Genomic DNA, 20,594 nt, shown 5'->3' with positions numbered 1-20,594 from the left:
TTTGCGCTCCTGCTGCAACAGCATGTTATCGTCACTGCCCACATTTCACCAGCGGGTGGTGCTACACTACTCGACTTGCTTCACACTGCATTACCCACGAAGCATTGCACACACCGGCGTAACAAACCAGCAATTTTTAAAGGGACCTATTGTGCTCATTTTCTGTGTTTCGTATTGAGATGGAGACTCGCACAGAGAGCTCACTAGATCTTCCAGTATTTCAATGGACTTCCACTTTTATTCCACTTCAGACTGTCCTCTAGGTACCTCCACTCCGCTACAACATTTACATGACATTTATAGGTCGGGAAAGTGGAAGAATTATAATAGGTCCCTTTTAATTGATCCTTTTCTAGAGAAACAGTATTGGGGAAACTAGAGGTGCTCTGATTGATCGGCAACCGATTGGTATCGGCCATTATCAGTGAAAAGCACAGTACCGATATGGTCCGATACAACGTTCAGAACAAGCATGTCTGCAGTGTGTGGGACTTCCCGTCTTTGTGATAGACGTTTTGCACAGTACAAAAGCTGCCACAAAAAATGTCTCACCGGGGTCGATTTACTTGCAAGTGTGGGCAAAATTTGGGGATGAGTACGGATCCTCAGTGCGGATTTGGGAGCATACAGACACTATGCAGCTCTTTTAGCGCAGGAGGAACTTTTGCTGTGTGTGGTGCTGCGTCAGGCTACGGATGACGTCTGCAACCACTTCTGAGCACGGTCATGATTGGTGCACGTCAGTTTGGCTGTCTAATGAAGATGCAGGGAGATTGAAGAGGCTAGAGAAAGCAACAAAAGAGAAAAAAAAAGGTTCAAAAAGACAGAAAATGTGGCTAAACAACGTGATGCGTATCCGTTGCAACGTGGCACTGCAATACCACAATAGGAATCCCCTCCTCTTTATTAATTCATTGGGTTTTAAACCAGTTGGTCATTCATTATTTTGTGATTTTTTTTCTTGTAAATGTATTATTGCTCTTTAAACAAGCAAAAATATGTTTTTTCCGACTCAGTTAATCAACAAAAATTTCAGTAGAATACTCAATTACCAACATTTTCAATTGCTGCAGCCAAATTAATTTTTCCAATTCTTTGGCGCTCCCCTGAGGCCACAATGTGCTTAGCATTTGCCTATACCAGATCACCAGATTCTACCATAGCCATGCTTGACCGGAGGCAAGACCAAAATTATTTCGACAATAATGGCTGCGTGTTGGATGCACAGCAGGCGAGTGATTAGCACCCAGGCCTCACAGCTAGGGGACCGGAGTTCAATTCCACCCTCTGCCATCTCTGTGTGGAGTTTGCATGTTCTCCCTGTGCATGCGTGGGTTTTCTCCAGGTACTGTGGTTTCCTTCCACATTCCAAAAACATGCTAGGTTAATTGGCCACTCCACTAGGTATGAATGTGGGTGGGAATGGGTGTACCCCGCCTCTCGCCAGAAGACAGCTGGGATAGGCTCCAGCACAGCCGCGACGCTCGTGAGGATAAGCGGTAGAAAATGAATGAATGAATGCGTGTTGACTCATTTTCGGGAGATAGTACATAAAAACTGCCGTACAAGCTGTACACTGACTTCTTTCAACTACTTTTGTTTGGATTATGGTGTATTCGATTAACACATAAATACCTTTTTGATGGTGTCAATCAAAAACCGAGCATATTGTATTGGATCATATTAAACTGCATGAGTATACGAGAATGGTAAATAGTTATCTTTTATTGACTTTTACACCAAGGAAACATATAAATACAAACATAAACTCAAAACTAACAGCAAAGCAACCTCGGAGTATCTTATTGTGACAGCAAATTCACACATGTGAACATAGTATATTATTTAAATCCTTAAAAAAAACATTACAGTTACCTCTCTTCAGTCCATGCTCATTCTGTCCCGTCCCCTTTTCCCCTGGCCATGACCCTATTTGTCATCGTCTTTCACTTTTCACCAGTTCCTCGTTGCAACCGTGCAGAGCCGCTGCATCTTCTATGCCTCTGGCGTAGAGTCGTACCAACTGTCCGTGAATCCTGACAAACAACACTTCATGAGCAGACAGCAGAAGGAACGGTGCATAAGGATGTTATGGTATTAGCTAACCTGCAGAGGATATCAGTAAACGGTAGAATCTCTCCATCACAGTTCCACGCAGACGAAGTGGGGGCTTTCCTGCAGCACAGACCACAGAGGGGGGCGCATGTTGCCTTTGGAGGTCCCCCAAGTTTCTCTGTGAAGTGCTGCTGAGATCCACTCCTGCGTATGTCCTCCACATACCCTCCATCCTCTTCTTCTGCTGCTATTGCTTCTACTTCAGTTGGCTCTCCTACCTCCTTGTATGCGTCCTCTTCTTCATGAGACAAGACAGAGAAGCGAACAGCCCTCACTCGGTGGACTTCCACAAACGGCAGATCAAACTAAAAAAAAACAACAGGAAAAGACTGTTCATAACCATATTCATTGTCATGACACAATATACAACCTTACCCGGTCCTGTGTGCTTGTATGCCTGTAGAGGTACTGGAGGAACGCCAGTGGGTGAGTGTCCCACACCAGGATGAGATCCCCTGTTCCGTCTGCCAGGTGAGCGGATGGAGAGAGGCCGAGAGGACTTCTGGGACACGAGCAGGACATACAAGTGAGAGACACACACCTGAACTTGCCCTCCACGCTCACCCAGTCACCTAACAGACACAAAGACACATTGTAGCGTAAACAGTAAAGGATGGGGACAGGATTAGAAGCAGGTTAAAAATTCCTACATTTAAAAGTAACTTGCCTCCAGTATTGATTTGGAGTACATGATAAAGTGGAAAGGCAAACATTGCTCTCAGACTACATTGTCACGGTATATCACACAACACATCAGCAACAGAAGCAATATTGGAATTTTATATGCGTTTATACGGCTGATGAGTTCAGGGTACAGCAAGTGTACGGCTGATTAGCACAAACATTTTGAAGCAAAGCAAAGGTACATTAAAGAAAAACACAGATAGTTTATATCTAAGGAAGTCTGTCCCTGTGTGATGTCACAAAGAAACGGTTTTACCACACCTTTTGAAACTGAGCATTTTGAGCCATGCCAAACTTTTATTATGGCTCACTTCCAAATGACCCACATCCCTAATATATATACATAATAATATAATATATATACATACACACAGACACTGTACGCATTTTGTATGTGCATGTGTGTGTGCACGTATCTAAAGAAATTGAGGAACAATGAGTGATTGAGAATCTGGTATCTAAGGCTTTGGGACTCCATCGAAACACATTGAGAGACATTTTTAATAAATGTCAAAAACATGGAACAGCGGTGAACCTTCCAGGAGTGGCTGGCCAGCCAAAATTACCCCATTTGGGTAATCGCGGTGACGACTCATCCAAGAAGTCACAAAAGACCCCACAACAGCATCCAAAGACCTGCAGGCCTCACTTGCCTCAGTTAAGGTCAGTGCTCATGACTCCACCATAAGGAAGACACTGGGCAAAAAACTGCCTGCATGGCAGAGTTCTAAGATGAAAAACACTCCTGAACAAAAAGAACATTAAGGTTGTGTTCGAAACCGCATACGATATCGTACTACTACATACGTCCATGCCCATACTATCCACACTCCATACTGCATACCCAATCCAACAGACAGTATGCAAAGCGTTTACACTACAGCGTACTACATGATAACCCACAATGCATTGCGCTCCTACCCGAGCCGAAATCGACAGGCTGAAGCTGATTTCACTTTCGCTCTAAACTCTTTATACATGTTACTATGGTTACTATGGTTACTATGGTTACTATGGTACCCATTATGTCATTGTCATTTTGAGGTAAATTATTAAAAATTAAAAAAAAAAAAAAGAAACTTAAACTGTATTATGGAAAGCAGGAAGTGAACAAATGTAACAGTTACTGATTGTAAAAGTACCAGATGGAGGGGTAGGATTTAATAAGCTTTGCTTCTTCCTACTCCTTTTTGACATGTGGAACTGTGAACTGATTATGGGATGCACTCAATTGGAATCTGATGCATGTTCAAATGAAATAAAACCATTACCATTACCATTACCATTACCATTACCATTACCATTACCATTACCATTACATCACTTAATTCCTCGCCTTTATTGACAATGTATTGCATACAATGAAATTTGAGTGCAACTCCATGGTGCATTTTGTAGAAAGTAAAAATAAAAAATATGCAAATAAAAATAAAATAAGGAATAAGAATATAAATATAAAAAGTGGCAGGTGCTGTTCAGAATAAATGTAAATATATGTACATCAAAAACAATAACCTATACAGTAAACAAAATGTGGCATTGCAGTAAATTGAGATTATTATTGAGAGTTTTTTTAAAAATCAGGCGAGAAAGTGGCCGTTTAGATCCCGAGTGTGCCATTTATTTGTCCAAACACCAACCGTTTACAATTTCATTCGGACGAATTCAGCAAAATTTAAGCGAGCTAGCTAGTGAGCAACGCACTTCAGGTTATTTTCACAAAATAAAACACCGCCTTACTTTTCTCAGTGATAAATCACTGCTTTTACTTTGAAAACAAGAAGCGAACCAACTTGCAATATATCCTGCTTGACACCGCTGTTTGGACTGATCTCATCCCGGTGACGTCACGTCGCGTTGCATCCTGGGTAGTTTGGGTATGAGTAGTAAGCTGACGATACATGCTCAACAGTGTAGACACACTGCATACTCAAAGAGTTAGTATGAGTAGTAATTAGTATGCGGTTTCGAACACAGCCTTTGACTTATCTCAATTTTACCCGGAAAACATTCTGATGATCCCGAAGACCTTTGGGAAAATACCTGTTGTCTGATGAGACAAAAGTTGAACTTTTTGACCAGATGTGTGTCCCATTACATCTGGTGTAAAAGTAACGCTGCATTTCAGAAAAAGAACATCATAGCAACAGTAAAATGTGGTGGTGGTAGTGCAATGGTCTGGGGCTATTTTGCTGCTCTCTGACAAATAGAAGCATGGATTCTGTAGTGTATCAAAAAATCCTGAAGGAGAATGTTCTGCCATCTGTTGGTGACCTCAAGCTGAAAGAAACTAGAATTCTGCTGCAGAAAAACACACCAGTAGTGGGCCACAAGTCCTGCACAGCGCTGTAAGAGACACTTGATTGCAGGTGTGAAGGGTGGCCCAACCAGTTATTAGGTTTAGGGGGCAGTCACTTTTCCACACAGGGCCGTTTAGGTTTATATTTCAGGTTGAAGTAGTTTAAAGTCAACAGATTTCAACAGACGTGAACCATAATTACGATGTGTTTGATATTGTGTGTGTTTACCATCTGAGTCTCCACTGATCTGGCTGAGGTGGGAGCTGTAGAGCGAGCTAGCATCTGGGGTGTGTGGGAAAAGTCTTTCTGTGCTCCTGGAACATACATTGCACCTGAATGTACACAGGCGTACACACACACACACACACACACAGGATGGAAATATGAGACAATGATGGACTCAACCTTGACATCCATTCATAAGACAGAGCATGACAACCAGGTACAGCAGTGCTGTAACGGTTCGCCTTTCCTTGAAATCACCTGCATGCAACACCTGAGCCCCTGTTGCTCAGGGACAACAGTTACTGTAACACATTGAATAATAACGATCCTTCGGTTTCTCTTTACATTTGCTCATATTAAACAGATGAGGTCAACTGAAGGGACAGAACGAAAACGAATCCCAGCTGCTACAATTGTTTCTTTGATATGTGCATTATTACCCTGAGAGACAGCGTGTTTTGTCCCTGGGGCTGGAAAGCAGTGGGTCAGCTGGCAGAAACCGAACTATGCCTGCATAGCTCCTGTTGTTCAGATATACCATCGTGCCTGGACAGAAAGGGACCAGCAATTAGCTTATGTGCAAAACTCCAAGGCCAAAAAGTTGTAACCAATGTATTATCAAAGGGCTAGGACGACACACTATACAAACAAATGTGCTGTTACATGTAGCCATTACACTTACTGTACATGAGGTAAAAAGAAATAAATATGGTGCAGACGAGCAACTCTATTTTAGAACTCCCATTCTTCCCAGCCCACACAGTATAAGTTTTTTTAGTTATTTAAAAAAACAACTAAAAAACATATACTGTATGTCCCCAAAGTCCATACCGGCATAGTCATATCTGAGAGGCCCCATCCAGCGATGTTTTTCACTCTCTACCAGCACGTCACCATAGAAGCCATAGCCCAACAGGGACACAGAGTAGCGCACCAGAGTGTTGCCATGATGCACTGAGCAGACGTCCAAAGGTTGAGAGTCCCCTGCAGAAACATTGTCAGGTTTAAGACTCCAGTGGTCACACAAACATATACAAAGTATGCCCTTAAGGCCGTATATGAGTCATACTCAATGCCCAATTTTGACTTAAAGTGAAAATGACACGAGATAGACTGTTTAGATAAAAATTTTAACTTAAAATATTTGACTTTTCTTTTTGCCGTGGCTTAACAACAACTTTGTGGACCCACAACCACCGGTATTTATTTATAGAAACAGGTGTCCCTATTTCTTCTTTGTTCCGTACCTACCAATGATGATATGCAAAGCTGAAGTGACGGGGTCGATCACCCCCACAGTAGCGTAACACACACAGTCTGTGGATCCTACGGGGACAACACACTGCTGTCAGTTCGACTTGAATGCTTTGGCAAAGACTTCCAGCGTTAGTTACCACCTGCAGGGATGATGCCGATGTGAAGCGGACAAGGTTGTAATGCCACAGCAGGATCATTCTCGCAGAGGCCAGCCTCTTGTTGTGTTCGTCCAATCACACCATGGAGTACTTCACTGAACATGCCATCCCCACCCACACACACCACACTGTTGTAAAAACACAAACACAGAGGTTGTGCTTGCAGACATTGCTCGGGTACGGTTAAAAAATGAGCACACTTTCCCATCAAAGCCTGTCAAGTCTTTCTTCAGCAAGTGGTCTCTCGCCTGGTTTGCCCGCTCAGTTACTAACGAGGCATAAAAGGAAGCATAAGCATGACACAAACCTGGTAGAACGATTACGAAACATGAAATAGTATATTTCCTACCTATAACATGGCAGCTGATGCCAGCCAGCTCAAAGATAGGAGCCACTAGAGAGTGATATATGTCTCTTCCTCTCTTCTTCCCTCCAAATGGGTTAATAAACACCAATAAACTGCTGGGACGCAAAGGACCTATGAAGGAGAAGGATTCAAATACAATACAGTATATACAGTACATGCCAAATATGAGTACATCCTAAACATACCTGCAAATATTTTATTATCTATTTTCATTGGACACCACTAAGGAAATAACACTTTCAAACATCGTCAACAGTCTACAGCTTGGATAACCGTGTACCGATTGGGCACAGTCAGTACAATTTTACATACAGATGTACTCACTGTTCTTGCTAGCAATTAAGACATTCATGACTGTGTGTGGAATTTTCAGAGGATTAAAAATTTGAAAAATTACAACTATCTATCCAAGCTGTACACTCACTGACTTCACATTTCGTGTTGTCTCATATAAAGAGATATAAAATATTTGCATACATCTGAGTGGTATACTCACTTTTGTGACTGTGACCTAAATCAGCCTGGTGGCTAAATTGGCATCCTTACTGTGAGTTTTGAGAGCAGCTCTTAGATGTTTGGTCCACTGGTCTCTGAGGGCACGGCTAGGACAGCTAAACTGGGTCCGGCTCAGTCTCCATAGCACACCATTAGCCCCCCTACGTCTGATACGCTTCACATAGAAAACTGCAGGGGAATTAAAGATGGATATTAAAACCAGGCTGTCCTTGCTTAATGTGTAATGTTACAGTGAGGAAGCACATTCACAAGACGGGAAATTATTTTAACAAAATAAGAGAACTCCTTGTGAACTATTCAATCTACTTAGACAAAAAAAATTTACTTTATTGACAAAGTACATCTGCAATCAGTACGCTCATTGGTGATGAAATAAAGGAGGCGTGATGTTTGAATAGAACTCTCACAAACCTACAAACAGGTGAAGCAAATGTTCTATGGTGAGCTCCTCAACATCAGCTGGTGCTATACCGTTTGTGTGTACAGGGATGGGTGGGGGATCTGTTATTTTTAATGTAAGCACGTGTTTATGGTTATCTTTACCCTCTCAACATTATCTTTTTGTGGATGGTGATGGCTAGACAGGCTAATATTCAGAGCTGGAATGTAAGGGTTTGAACAATATTGTCATAATGAAAAAGGTATTCACGCATCTTTAACGGTTAAAGGCGGATTTGCAATTTTCCGAGCACTCTAAACACGGGGAACAAGGGGAACGGCCATCCTTTTATCTCAAAACTTATCACATACTACAGTATTAATTGGCCCTGTACCCTAGAAACTGCCCATGAATGATACGGGAAAAGGCCGAAATGATACTGTGTCGAAGCCCAGGGCAGTGATACTGATAAAATATATAGTTTAACCATGTCCAGTATCAGCCCCTGTAGCTGTCCACTCAGAGCGTGCTGCACTGGTATCATGCCCGTGAAACAACCAATCAGAGAACAGCGCATGAACACACAGCGTTTGTTTTGCTCCGTCTGTGCTCTGTCAACATGTCAGCGGTTGACACTCTTATATCTATTATATCTACATGTATTATATCTTTCGTTTTTCCATATATATATATATATATATTTATAGGTTATCACATGGTATGATACTGGGCCTGATACCAGACAAACCATGTGATGATCTTATTATCACATACTATTTAATCATGAGCTTATTATCACGTACTATTTAATCAAAAGACCATTTTGTTTCCAGAAAATGTTCAGTTTATTACATGTATTATATCTAAACAGTGTAAACACAACAATTGCAAAAATATTTCAACAATAATATTTTATCAACAGTCTTATCTTATCAATGTCTGACAATTAAAGTTCCATTAATCAAGTTTGGGTTTTTTGGTGACTGGAGAAGCACTAGGCACTAAGCACTTGTGTGCTGTTCTCTGATTGGTTGTTTCACGGGCACGATACCAGAGCAGCGCGCTCTGAGTGGACAGCTACGGGGGCTGATAACGGACATGGTTAAACTCTATATTTTATCAGTATCACTGTCCTGGGCTTTGACACAGTATCATTTCGGCATTTTCCCGTATCATTCATGGGCGGTTTCTAGGGTACAGGGCCAATTAACACTGTAGTATGTGATAAGTATTGTTTATTATTCAGCTATATGTGTATGTGTGATCTTGAGACTTTATTATTTGAATTTGTCAATTTAAACAGGAAAAGATCAAATTCAGTCTTGCACAGAAAAGGCAAAGAAATATGTGTTTATGTTTCACATAAGAATTGGGAATGATGAGCAAAATTTAAAAAAAATCAGCAGCTATGCGGGTCATTACGCCTGTAATGAATGGAAGCGGAAGATCGAATGCCATATTACAGCAGTTATGCAAGTGACAAATAAACAGTCTTGAACCCACCGGTGAAGATTTTATCTGTGTCCACTGCAGACTTGTGGGGCAGGATGTAAACCCGTCCATCCTCCACACCAACGATGTCCGCCACAAACACTGAAACTGACACATACAGAACAAACAAAAAACACTTGCAAAAAGTATTGGTCAAACTGCTGTGTTAAAGGGATAGGCATATTGTTTAGAGAAGCCAAACTCTTAACTTAACTGTCCCCAGCAACTAGCTGGAACTACTTTCCTCTGCACCCAAATCCCACCAGAACTGGGCTCATGACACCAAGGGGAGAGAGAGTCGCTGTTGACGGACTTCACTGGTTATGGGGGTGTCATACAACTTCCTGTCCAAAAAATCCCAACTACCCCTTTATCTATCTTTTTTACATCCAAGGTGTTAAACATGTGTCACAAAGTCTCCTTTCTTTCAAACCAAAGTCATTAAAACCTCCGTTCAGCATCCCAAAAGGAACATACACACATTTACTGTCAATAAATTATGATGACAGGGTGGAATGGAGATAATTGAGATAACCCTTATGAAATGCAGCTTATTGACACAGCACACACAGACTGCTTCACTTTCATGCTGTTCAACTTGTTCTGCATGTTTTCTGTCGTCAGTTATTATTTTAAGTTTAATTACTGCAACCTGTCCCTGTCATTCAGTCTTTACCAAAGTCAAGTTATCTTACAGCTACTTTTAATGGGAAAACGTGGTTGTCACTGCACATGTTTTGCGGCATTTTATATAGTATTCTGAGTTATTTCAGGGAGTGAAAGGGTGACATACTTGTTTTCTTATCGCGATTCTTCTTATCTACCTCGGTCCAGTTGAATTTCCAGCCAGTCAGCACGCCTCGGTATCGTTTATTTCCAACCCACAAGCTTGACTCCAGCGTCAACACCGGCTCCATCTGGACGACAGAGCACACTATTCGGCGGTTGCTCTCCGACGGTCCTCAAACGCAACTTACTTATCAACTCAAATCATTAGGAATGCCCTACTCACCCAGCCACTATCCAGCACCCCGGCAGCCTTATCTCAAACCTATCATCTGCCTCCGGATGAAAATGGAGACGCGATTAATTCACGAAATGCTGAAGACACCGCCCCAAACACAGGTGTTTTTCTTTCTTTTATTTTTTTTAAAAAGGCCCCACCCCTCAAAAAGTACACCGGGCTAAGTGGATGGCTTTCGGTTATCTAATATATTATCTCATAACATGGAGTGTTTTGTTTATTATTTGGTAAAAGAATGGATCAGGCTGTTACAAACATTGAATGAAGGTCGGGCAATAGAATGATATAATATATGGTAATGGATTACATTATTATTAATAATAGTAATATCTGTAATAGTACTACTACTAGTAGTATACATTGTGCTCATTCCAGTTCATTAGTATTGTTATTGATTGTTGATACATGATTATTTTTATTCGTATTAAGGGTTACGACAATAGCGGGATTTTACGACATTTTCCAGATGTCACTTTATAGTTGCTTTTGAAACTACAACCCATGATATGAATGTATCTGCATCTTGCGTCTGCCGTCACAACTTTTATGGTGAAGGGCCAACTCACACTATGACCGGAAGTGACATGTCATTGCGGAACTCTATATCTTTCCCTCCTCCCACCTTTTTGCTAGCAAAGCGACTAAGCTAGTTAGCACACCGGCTCCTTCTTGTCCCAGTGCTATTATTATGAAGTGTTTGAGCATTGTATTTTAAAATCAGCCATCTTCGTAGACCACACACGAAAAAGTTCAACAAAATGAATATTCGAAACGCCAGGGTAAGCAAGTTCATATTCTACTGGCAACCATGCTGTCTGCATGGAAGGTTAGCTTCGCTAGCTACATCACGTTAAGGATGTCCAAATGTAGCTACTACCTGAATGGGCATCGTTATTCTCCTTCATGATCAACATGTATTTCCTTCATTGCAGCCGGAGGACCTTATGAATATGCAGCACTGTAACCTCCTGTGTCTGCCAGAAAACTACCAAATGAAATACTACTTCTATCATGGATTGTCCTGGCCCCAGGTTCGTCATGTTGCTACGTCCTAACGCTACAGTTTGCATGTATTGTTGACACGTATGTTCTTCGTTCCAGCTCTCGTACATTGCAGAGGATGAAAATGGAAAAATAGTTGGTTACGTTCTGGCAAAGATGTAAGCAGTCTTGTAAGCAGTGTTCCTTACTTCACCACCAAGCTAATTAACCATAAAGCCTTTGTAAATACCTTTTAGGGAGGAGGACCCAGATGATGTCCCCCATGGACACATCACTTCCTTGGTAAGTCTGATTAAAATCTACATACCAAAGCTGATTTTGCAGGTAAACAAAGCAACAAAATGTGCTGGTCACGTGATGTATGCACAGTGGTGTGAAAAGGTGCTTACCCAATTTGTGATGTATTAATAAAAAAATAATAATGAAACATTTTATTACTAAGGGAGGGGGAAAAAACTGCATGTCCCTGTGTGGAAAAAGTGATCCTCTTGAGATGCTGTCACGACTAGGGAAGCCCGTTTCTGCCACTGGGAAAAAAAATTATCCCAATGGAAAGTGGCAATTTCGAGATAAGAAAGTCGAAATTTTGAGATACCAACTACGGATGTGCCGCAGGAGCCGTCTTTTTTCACAGTCGTCTTTGTCACTTGGCAAAATGGCCAGACAGTTGTGAACAGCCTTTTATTATTTCAGTGCCTCAAAAGTCTTTCCTATGTGCCTTTGCTTAGTACAGTTCCACGTGAAGTCCCCAGCAAATTAAGTATTTCATCACTTGTAAATCGACACTTAAAGTACTCGCAATCCATGTCGGAACAGGAGAGAAGAGCTGCTGCTGTGACTTTTCTACAAAGCTGTTATTATGACTTTCTGTCTCATAATTTCGACTTTTTACCTCATTATTTCGACTTACCATAGGGATAATTTTTTTTCCAGTGGCAGAAACGGACTTCCATACATGACCTTAGTGGTTCATGCTTGAAAACCCTCCAAAGTGTCTGAATCCCAACAATTTTACCAAGATGAGTGGGCCAATATTTCTCCACAGTGCTGTAACAGACTCATTGCAAGTTATCACAAACACTTGATTGCAGTTGCTGCCAAGGGTGGCCCAACCACGTATTAGTTTTGGGGGCAATCACAGTTGATCATTTTTCACACAGGGCCATGTAGGTTTGTACTTTTCATTTAAAACTGCATTGTGTTGTGAGTACTAATATTTACATTTCTTTAATATGCAACATTCAGAACATGCTACTGGCACACAATAACCACGTACACTGTCTTTATACTGTTCTGCTTCACTGTCTTACAGGCAGTGAAGCGCTCCCATAGACGTCTGGGCCTGGCTCAGAAGCTAATGGACCAGGCTAGCCGTGCCATGATAGAAAACTTTAATGCCAAATATGTCTCGCTTCATGTTCGCAAAAGGTACACTAATCAATTAATGTGACTTGTTTCATCATCTTGTTTCATCTTGTCTTCTAACCATGTCCTTCTCCTCACTGCAGCAATCGGGCAGCCCTGCATCTGTATTCAAACACATTGAAGTTCCAGTAAGTCTGTTTTCTCAGCATTGTTGTACTGTTAAAACCTTCAAGTGCCCATGTCACCAAAAAGTTGGAAAAAACAATAACTAAATGAAAGTACTGTACTCTCTTCATAAAACGTTATTTTCATACGGCATTCAGGAGACCTTAGAATTATCCTAACGTACCCCCCCATCCATATGATTGGCCAATGATGGGAATTGGCAACATGAAACCATGATTGGAGCGTCCCTAAAAATATCTAATAAAAAAAAAAACAGAAATTCAGCCAAAACTGCACCACGACGATGTAGAACAACACACATGACACACATAGCTCTCTCGAAGCTGTCTATCTCAGCTACTAAAGTGCTTAGTTTGTAATGCGGAGGTCCAAGAATCAAGTCCAGCTGGACCAAACTACTTTAAATGGTACTGTTAATAAAATATTCCATACACCACTACATCCTTAACAATGACAGAACATTTGTTCAAAAGGTGGCTTTTGCTCAAAGCCTACTGGAGTAGGCGCCTTCATACCTAGTGCCAACAGTACACCAATTGGATGCAGTACTGAAATGCACTTTTTTGTTCCTCGGCTGCTATATAGTAAAAGGTACATAAAAAATGACCTTGACTACATTTGAGAGTTTGTCTTTCATGTACAGGATCAGTGAAGTAGAACCAAAATACTATGCAGATGGGGAAGATGCCTACGCTATGAAGAGAGACCTGGCCCACATGGCAGATGAGGTACATGATTGTCTTCAACACACAGTGGCCATCACTTGGTAAGATCTCCACGTGAGGCCTCAACGGTCAGCTAACAGAACGCACAATCTTGATTGGCACAATTGTGTTTGTCCTGCAGTTGAGAAAACCAGGCGTGCGCATTCCAGGTCAGGAAGCCCCACCCGGTTCCGGCGACCAGGAAAGGGAGAGCGAGAGAGACAGTGGGGGAGAAAGCAAAGAGCTGAGTGAAGTGAGCGAGGCTACAGAGAGCACAGACGTCAAAGATTCTTCATCTGATTCTCAATGACGGTCATTCAACTTTTTACTGTACAAATGAAAACAATGGAGCCGCATCTCCTCTTTTTATTGATCTTTGACAATGACATCAACTGTAAGCAATTTCATTTTGGCCTAAACTTGTAACAGATTCATACAAGGGCATCAACATTGAAACTATGTCAGGAAACACGCTCTTCTTTCATCAGAAAAAGTCTGTTTCTAGCCTTTTTGGGTCTTGATAAATGGGCAGTAGAACATGGGGTGGGTTTGGCCCAAAACACCCGATTTTCATCAAACAAAAGAGAGAAAATAAGCTTTTTCTGCAGAGACGCAAATTCAAGCAGAGCGGTGACTGATTTTTTGTTTTAACGGGACCTCAAACATCTGAACAGTTTACTTGTATGAAACGTGTGGGGGGGGTCAAAATAACTAGATTTATTCACAAATTTAGAAAACAGAAAATAGTAATCTATTTACAGATGTTTGCATGTGTTTGAAGTATTTACAGATATGTGCGTGTAAACTAGACGCATGTGTGTGCACAAATATTTCTAGAATATCGACCAACAACAATGGCGTCACCAATGTCACCCCTAACATTCGTGATCGTGACAGATCCATCGCCAGGCAAACGCAGTGCCAGCGTAAGCTGCCAGTATTTTTGTCTCTGGAACTTAAGCAACTTCCGTCTTCTTCATATCCAAGCTGTCGCTACCAATGGAAGGAAAACATAACTGCTGCCCCCTGCTGGGACAGAAATACGTTGCCTACAAGTCTGAAAGTCACATGCTGGGGTTGGTATCGACCCCGTACCAAGTAAAGACAGCGACAGTATCGCCGATACAAAACTTTTTCCCCCTTTATCTTTATGGCATGTGATTTACTTTTAAACTATTATTCAGTTAAAAATTTTCTCTTAAATAAACTAAGCTTACAGAATTATCACCCCACATCAAATAGAAAAGATTTAAAACATATTCTTCAAGTTCAAGTTGCATGGATGTTTCTTGTGTTGGAGAATATAATACAGTGCAAAAATAAAACGTTTCAGCAATGCCTGGCTGGCAGGTAGCGGTGAGCAGTGTTTGGTTGCTTTTGCGTGAAGGGTAGCGAGTTATGCGCAATGGATGCACTTGCGCTATCGTGAGGCGAAGGAGAGAAAACAGTCTCCGCAATCTGCCCGTGCAATGATTGACATCACTCAACATCTGACCAAACCCGGGTGAGCGTGCAGGCAGGCCCTTGCAGAGCTACCGTGGGTCAGATTTCAACATGGCGTGCATCACCAATCCGGTGAGCAAGACAAAAAAAAGGCAAAGCACGAGGAAACCCGTTGAAACTTGAAGGTAAGTGTGTTGAAATATTGTGGCGCAAACACCTTAGATGCCACATAATAGGAATCGTTGTCTCTGTATTAACTGGAGGATTTATTTCCCCAGCTGTAAAAGATAAATCCGTGTTTATCAATTTATTAAACAAAAATTATCCTAAGAAGTTTGCGGCACAAACCATAAGTCTTTATATGCACTCGGTGGTGTGACCAACCACAGCAGACTGAGCGTGCCTTTCTGTGCGGGTTATTGTGTGTAGCTGCTCTGTAGGAGTCCACAACTCAATACAAAGGGCCAAAAAAATTGCATAATTAGTCCCCTTTAAGAAGAGTATTTCAACATAATTAGTATGTGATGTAATAGTGTTTGTGTTAATAGTGTTGACATCATTGCATTACACAAGTGTTCAGTGATTCATTCATTCATTTTCTACCGCTTATCCTCATGGGGGTGCTGGAGCCTATCCCACCTGTCTTTGGGCGAGAGGCGGGGTACACCCTGGACTGGTCGCCAATCACAGGGCACATATGGACAAACAACCATTCACACTCACATTCATACCTATGGACTATTTGGAGTCACCAATTAACCTAGCATGTTTTTGGAATGTGGGAGGAAACCAGAGTACCCGGTTTCCACTTGAGTACCACTCGACCACCGTGCAGCCCATTCATTCATTCATTTTCTACCGCTTTTTCCTCATGAGGGTCGCGGGGGGTGCTGGAGCCTATCCCACCTGTCTTCGGGCGAGAGGCGGGGTCCACCCTGGACTGGTCACCAATCACAGGGCACATATAGACAAACAACCATTCACACTCACATTCTTACCTATGGACTATTTGGAGTCACCAATTAACCTAGCATGTTTTTGGAATGTGGGAGGAAACCAGAGTACCCGGTTTCCACTTGAGTACCACTCGACCGCCGTGCAGCCCTTTCAGTGATTCAGTAATTATCTATGCACTCTTAAAAATGCTGGGTTATTTTTTTGACCCAATCGCTGGGTTGAGCCTGTTGGGTCATTTAATTGGGTTATTTTTATTGAGTTGGGTATTCTGAGAACCCAATTCGCTGGGTTAACTCTGTTGGGTGCTGAGTTATTTGCTGCTGGGTTGTGATTTCCATTATATTGTGCTGGGTTATTTTGGACAACCCAGAGCGTTGGGTAGAATTTTGGACACGCGCAACAAAGCCCCGCCCACAAACTTACTTCGTTCGGACCCCACATTTCATCTGAGGAGACCAATTTCAGCACGGAGCAAGGTTTGTTACATTCCCACTATTGTTTTACCGTATAAATGACTTTATATTATTATATAACGCTTCATAAACGTGTTAAAATGTAAGTTCGTGAAGCACTGTTGAGTACTAGCTTGAGGAATCGATCGGTAACCTTAGCAAACTTCCATTCCCTCCAAAAGTGGCAAGCGAACACATTCGCTGGCGAGCTATGTAGGAACCAAACTATGTTGTTGAAATTACAAGAGACATGTGTGATAGTTATGAGGACAACGTCAGTTATCTCGTCAATTTGCCATTTTATGTGATATCAAGTTAAAGAATCTCGTGAATTAATACGAGCGTGCTGATGAACCGGTGTTTTTTTAAGCTAGACTGCTGCATGCTAGCGGGCTTCCGTTAGCCACCGATAGTCCACTGTATACTAATCAGTTTGGGCGCGAATTCGACGACAGTTTTGTAAGTTGCATATAAATGTTTGGACTACTGAATCTTATTTCATTTCATGGTATGTTTGTTCTTATGCACCCTCTTTGTGATGTTTCAGTTCGCTGAAAAGTATCTATGGATGAGTTTGTCAGTTCCAAATTGACTGAGTGGCAGCTACCGGGGCTGATTGAAAGGTAAGTCATCTTCATGCCTTCATTTTATGGGTATTGTTTTACAGTAGCTACTGTGCCTGCTATATGTTATAGACATAAGAAATTGCGGTGGGTCAGTCACTGTTGCTTGTACCAATACCCACATTTTTAACAGGGTGAGCCATCTTGTGATTCCAATATATATTGCTGTTATATCAGCCTGCGAGTCAAAGTTTGCTCACCACTGCTTGAGACAATGATGACAAACCCTCTATGGTACACATTATGATCCCAATTGGTAAAAAAAAATGTTTGGGGTGTGTTTTTGTGTTTTAATATAGACCAAGTAAACATAATCGAGACATTTTCTCAATATTATTTTAGGGTTGATTGCAATACGACAACACTGCACAGTAGTGGAACATATTGAAAACAGTTTTATCTAAAATTGTAATATATTATAATATTTAAAACTCATGTTCTCAACAATCTGGTAATGACACCCATAATTGTCCTACAGATGCCAGGGGAGAAGTTGCCCATGACGCTGCTGCCCATCCTGCTCCCTCCGCCTGTGTTTAAAAAGGGCAGGAAATTGGCCCGGGCGAGTATTCAGGAGGTGAAGAGAGCCTTCATCGATGTTAAGCTGGTAAGTAATTTACCTTTCAACAGAAATTAAAATGTAAATGAATTGTGACATGACTCCAGTTGTTCTTTTACACAGTTTTAAAGCAGGACTCTTTTTATGAGGAGCGACTTGAAAAGATTGTATTTCGTGGAATGTGTGACAGCGTAACATTTGGCTGTTTCTCATTTCATGAAGCACTATTCTTACAAGTTGTAACTTGGTGTAAGTTGTTACTCCATAGTGATGTGTGACGTATAAACCACAGACCAAACATTAGACTGGCCAAACCCCCTGAATAAATTGTTGAACACGCCATTGACTTTACAGGTGTCACACTTCTCCCCGTAGAATATACGTATATTGAAATAGCTTCAGTAGAGAGCTGATGACAATTGCTCTGCACTGCTAGAAATACTTACAAAATACTTACCTTTTTTTCTTTTCTCATCATAGGTCGGAGCTAACATGGTGGAATACTTGCAGCAGGCACAATCGCCTACCCATTTGTGCTGCTGCTCACAGAGCCTCTTGTTCTATGTATATATCACTATCTCATAGCTGTCCCCCTCACCCGTTCTTAAAATGTAATTTTTTTGGACATAATTTGTTCATATGTGAAGGAAATGTTGTGAGTTGTTATATTTGTATGTTCTGGAAATGTAATATAAATATATTATATATAATAAATAAATATTTTATTGTTACATTGGTGTCATTGTAATATATTATTAATAATATTAGCATACAATAAAAATAAATAAATTATATATATATATATATATATATATATGGTATATTGGCAACCCAACTTGTTGGGTTGAAATAACCCAGCCGTGTAGTAAATATGAACCCAGCGTTGGGTCATATGAACAACCCAATGTACAACCCAATTGTTGGGTTAAGAGAACCAACCCAACTTGTTGGGTTAAAATAACCCAACGCGAGGTTGGTCCTATATTTAACCAGCGTTGGGTTGGGAAACAACCCAGATTGGGTTGTTTTTAACCCAGCATTTTTAAGAGTGTGTGAATCAGTCCAAGTGCCTCAAAATAAATAAAGTATGGTTATTGACTACGAACTATTTTGCAGCGTAATCTATCTAGCGAGTAATTCCAAGTAGCCCAGAAGAAATAAAAATGATGTGGTATTAACCAGCCATGGACTAAAAGGATCAACTGATTAAGTGAGTCAAAGGTCATGCAACAATATGGTAAGCTCATATTAGCAAAGACAAGCAGGACAGCCTTGGGATGAAGTACTGTTTGTACCGTACTGTATGCATCTCATCAGCAGAGATACCACTTCATCACATTGTTTGTGTCATACAAGCTTCGTCAAGGAATGATGCTGCAACCCTTGTGAGGATAAGCAGCATAGAAAATGGATGGATGGAGTTTGTTGGGAGCTGAGGAGGACAAGGAGAGATATTTGGCCAGTCTGAGCTCTGGGGACGACAAACTGTCCTGATTCATTGTCATTCATTTTTTACCGCTTATCCTCATAAGGGTCACAGGGGTGCTGGAACCTATCCCATCTGGACTGGTGGCCAGCCAATCACAGGGCACATATAGACAAACAACCATTCCCACCCACATTCATACCTATGGACAATTTGGAGTGGCCAATTAACCTAGCATGTTTTTAGAATGGGGGAGGAAACCGGAGTACCCGGAGAAAACCCACGCATGCACGGGGAGAACATACAAACTCCACACAGAGATGGCCGAGGGTGGAATCGAACTTGGGTCTCCTAGCTATAAGGCCACCGTGCAGCCCTGATTCATTGTCCATCCAATTCTATTCGGTTTCATGTATTTTTAATAGATTTTGTAAATCAAGAAGTTTCTGAGTCCTTTTTTCTTCTCACAACAGGAGAGTTAGGAACACGCAAAAAGTGGAAATTCAACTAATTGGCTTAAAGTTACTAAAATGGCCCTTTTGGCCTTGGTAGGGTGAGGAAAATGTCATTTCCAACAAACTAAACTTGAATGTAAAGTTTGAAATGTCAGTCTATTTTAATAGATAGCAATATGAATAGTTTTGGTTAATATTAGTAGAATTAGTAGTATTACCACGCCGGTACTAACAGTAGGGGGCGTATTTGCGAGGCCCGCTTTCAGTTTTTTGTAGGTGACGGAGGTGTGGAAGTTACTTTCTTTTGATGAGTATTTGAGACTTGGATTAGTTCATTTATATATTTCAGTTAGGAGTTTTTTATTTTAGCATTTACTCCGGTTGATGTTTTTCATTTTATAGGCACAGTCAAAGTACCTTATCTAAGTATACTTACAGTAGTATACTTGCAGTACAATTCTTATTATCAGTCAAATGGCATGTTGTATTTGGTGATTTCGTACCGGTGTAACATTTGGGATGGGGAAAATGTGTCAAGGTTAACTCTGGCGCCCTCTAGTGGCAATATCTAAATAGACACTCAGAGGACATTTCCCAGGTCACTTAGAAGAGGTTCCAGGCTGCAGTAGTCTTCACCATAAGTCATATGATGATGGAAAACAAATATTAAAGAGCTTGAGTCTTATCTCCACCCAAAGCTAAAGCTAAAGCCGCCATGATACGTTTATTCTTTCCGATTCCGATTTTGCAACATAAACATGTTTCTCATTTAGAGGAAGGAAGTGTGTCAGTGAGAAGTGCCCGACTCAGAAAAAAAAGAGCAAAGTCATGCACGCCGCTGACCTTTTCCGAGACATTGGCTGTCAGAAATGAAACACATGTTAATTTCCCAGGAAACAGTTGAGT

General features: G+C 41.3%; 2 protein-coding genes and 1 long non-coding RNA gene across 6 annotated transcripts; 2 read left to right on the top strand and 1 right to left on the bottom strand.

Annotated features, from left to right (window-relative positions):
- Positions 1–1,722: 1,722 nt before the first annotated feature.
- Positions 1,723–10,626, bottom strand: LOC131136435 (ceramide kinase). 2 transcript variants are annotated; one of them, XM_058083238.2, is made up of 14 exons: positions 10,505–10,626; positions 10,286–10,409; positions 9,505–9,600; positions 7,653–7,790; positions 7,089–7,217; positions 6,945–7,007; positions 6,722–6,868; positions 6,576–6,650; positions 6,156–6,308; positions 5,765–5,870; positions 5,328–5,431; positions 2,491–2,687; positions 2,107–2,420; positions 1,723–2,036 (listed from the first exon to the last, which is right to left on the bottom strand). In XM_058083238.2, the coding sequence occupies exons 2-14, from the start codon at positions 10,407–10,409 to the stop codon at positions 1,937–1,939; spliced, it is 1,746 nt and encodes a 581-aa protein (XP_057939221.2). In that variant the 5' UTR covers positions 10,505–10,626; the 3' UTR covers positions 1,723–1,936. The 2 variants fall into 2 exon arrangements, with proteins under 2 accessions (XP_057939221.2, XP_078653716.1); XM_078797590.1 differs by having other exon boundaries at positions 10,286–10,426; positions 10,505–10,553.
- Positions 10,627–11,127: 501 nt separating this feature from the next.
- Positions 11,128–14,243, top strand: naa10 (N-alpha-acetyltransferase 10, NatA catalytic subuni). 3 transcript variants are annotated; one of them, XM_078797591.1, is made up of 8 exons: positions 11,128–11,295; positions 11,449–11,547; positions 11,618–11,676; positions 11,755–11,800; positions 12,831–12,946; positions 13,027–13,071; positions 13,713–13,821; positions 13,868–14,243. In XM_078797591.1, the coding sequence occupies exons 1-8, from the start codon at positions 11,275–11,277 to the stop codon at positions 14,081–14,083; spliced, it is 711 nt and encodes a 236-aa protein (XP_078653717.1). In that variant the 5' UTR covers positions 11,128–11,274; the 3' UTR covers positions 14,084–14,243. The 3 variants fall into 3 exon arrangements, with proteins under 3 accessions (XP_078653717.1, XP_057940393.1, XP_057940394.1); XM_058084410.2 differs by having other exon boundaries at positions 11,129–11,295; positions 13,713–13,797; positions 13,916–14,243; XM_058084411.2 differs by having other exon boundaries at positions 11,129–11,295; positions 13,713–13,835; positions 13,916–14,129.
- A 2,872-nt stretch (positions 14,244–17,115) lies between these two features.
- Positions 17,116–18,401, top strand: LOC144901995 (uncharacterized). The gene is made up of 3 exons (XR_013630208.1): positions 17,116–17,248; positions 17,727–17,855; positions 18,288–18,401. It is a non-coding gene; the product is annotated as an uncharacterized LOC144901995 (long non-coding RNA).
- Positions 18,402–20,594: the final 2,193 nt, after the last annotated feature.

Source organism: Doryrhamphus excisus, linkage group LG17 (assembly GCF_037039965.1).
Source record: "Doryrhamphus excisus strain RoL-2023G ecotype Guam linkage group LG17, RoL_Dexc_Guam_v1.1, whole genome shotgun sequence".
NCBI classification, from domain to species: Eukaryota; Metazoa; Chordata; class Actinopteri; order Syngnathiformes; family Syngnathidae; genus Doryrhamphus; species Doryrhamphus excisus.
The sequence above is the reverse complement of the archived record's forward strand: the minus strand, read 5'-3'. Positions and strand labels throughout refer to the sequence as shown.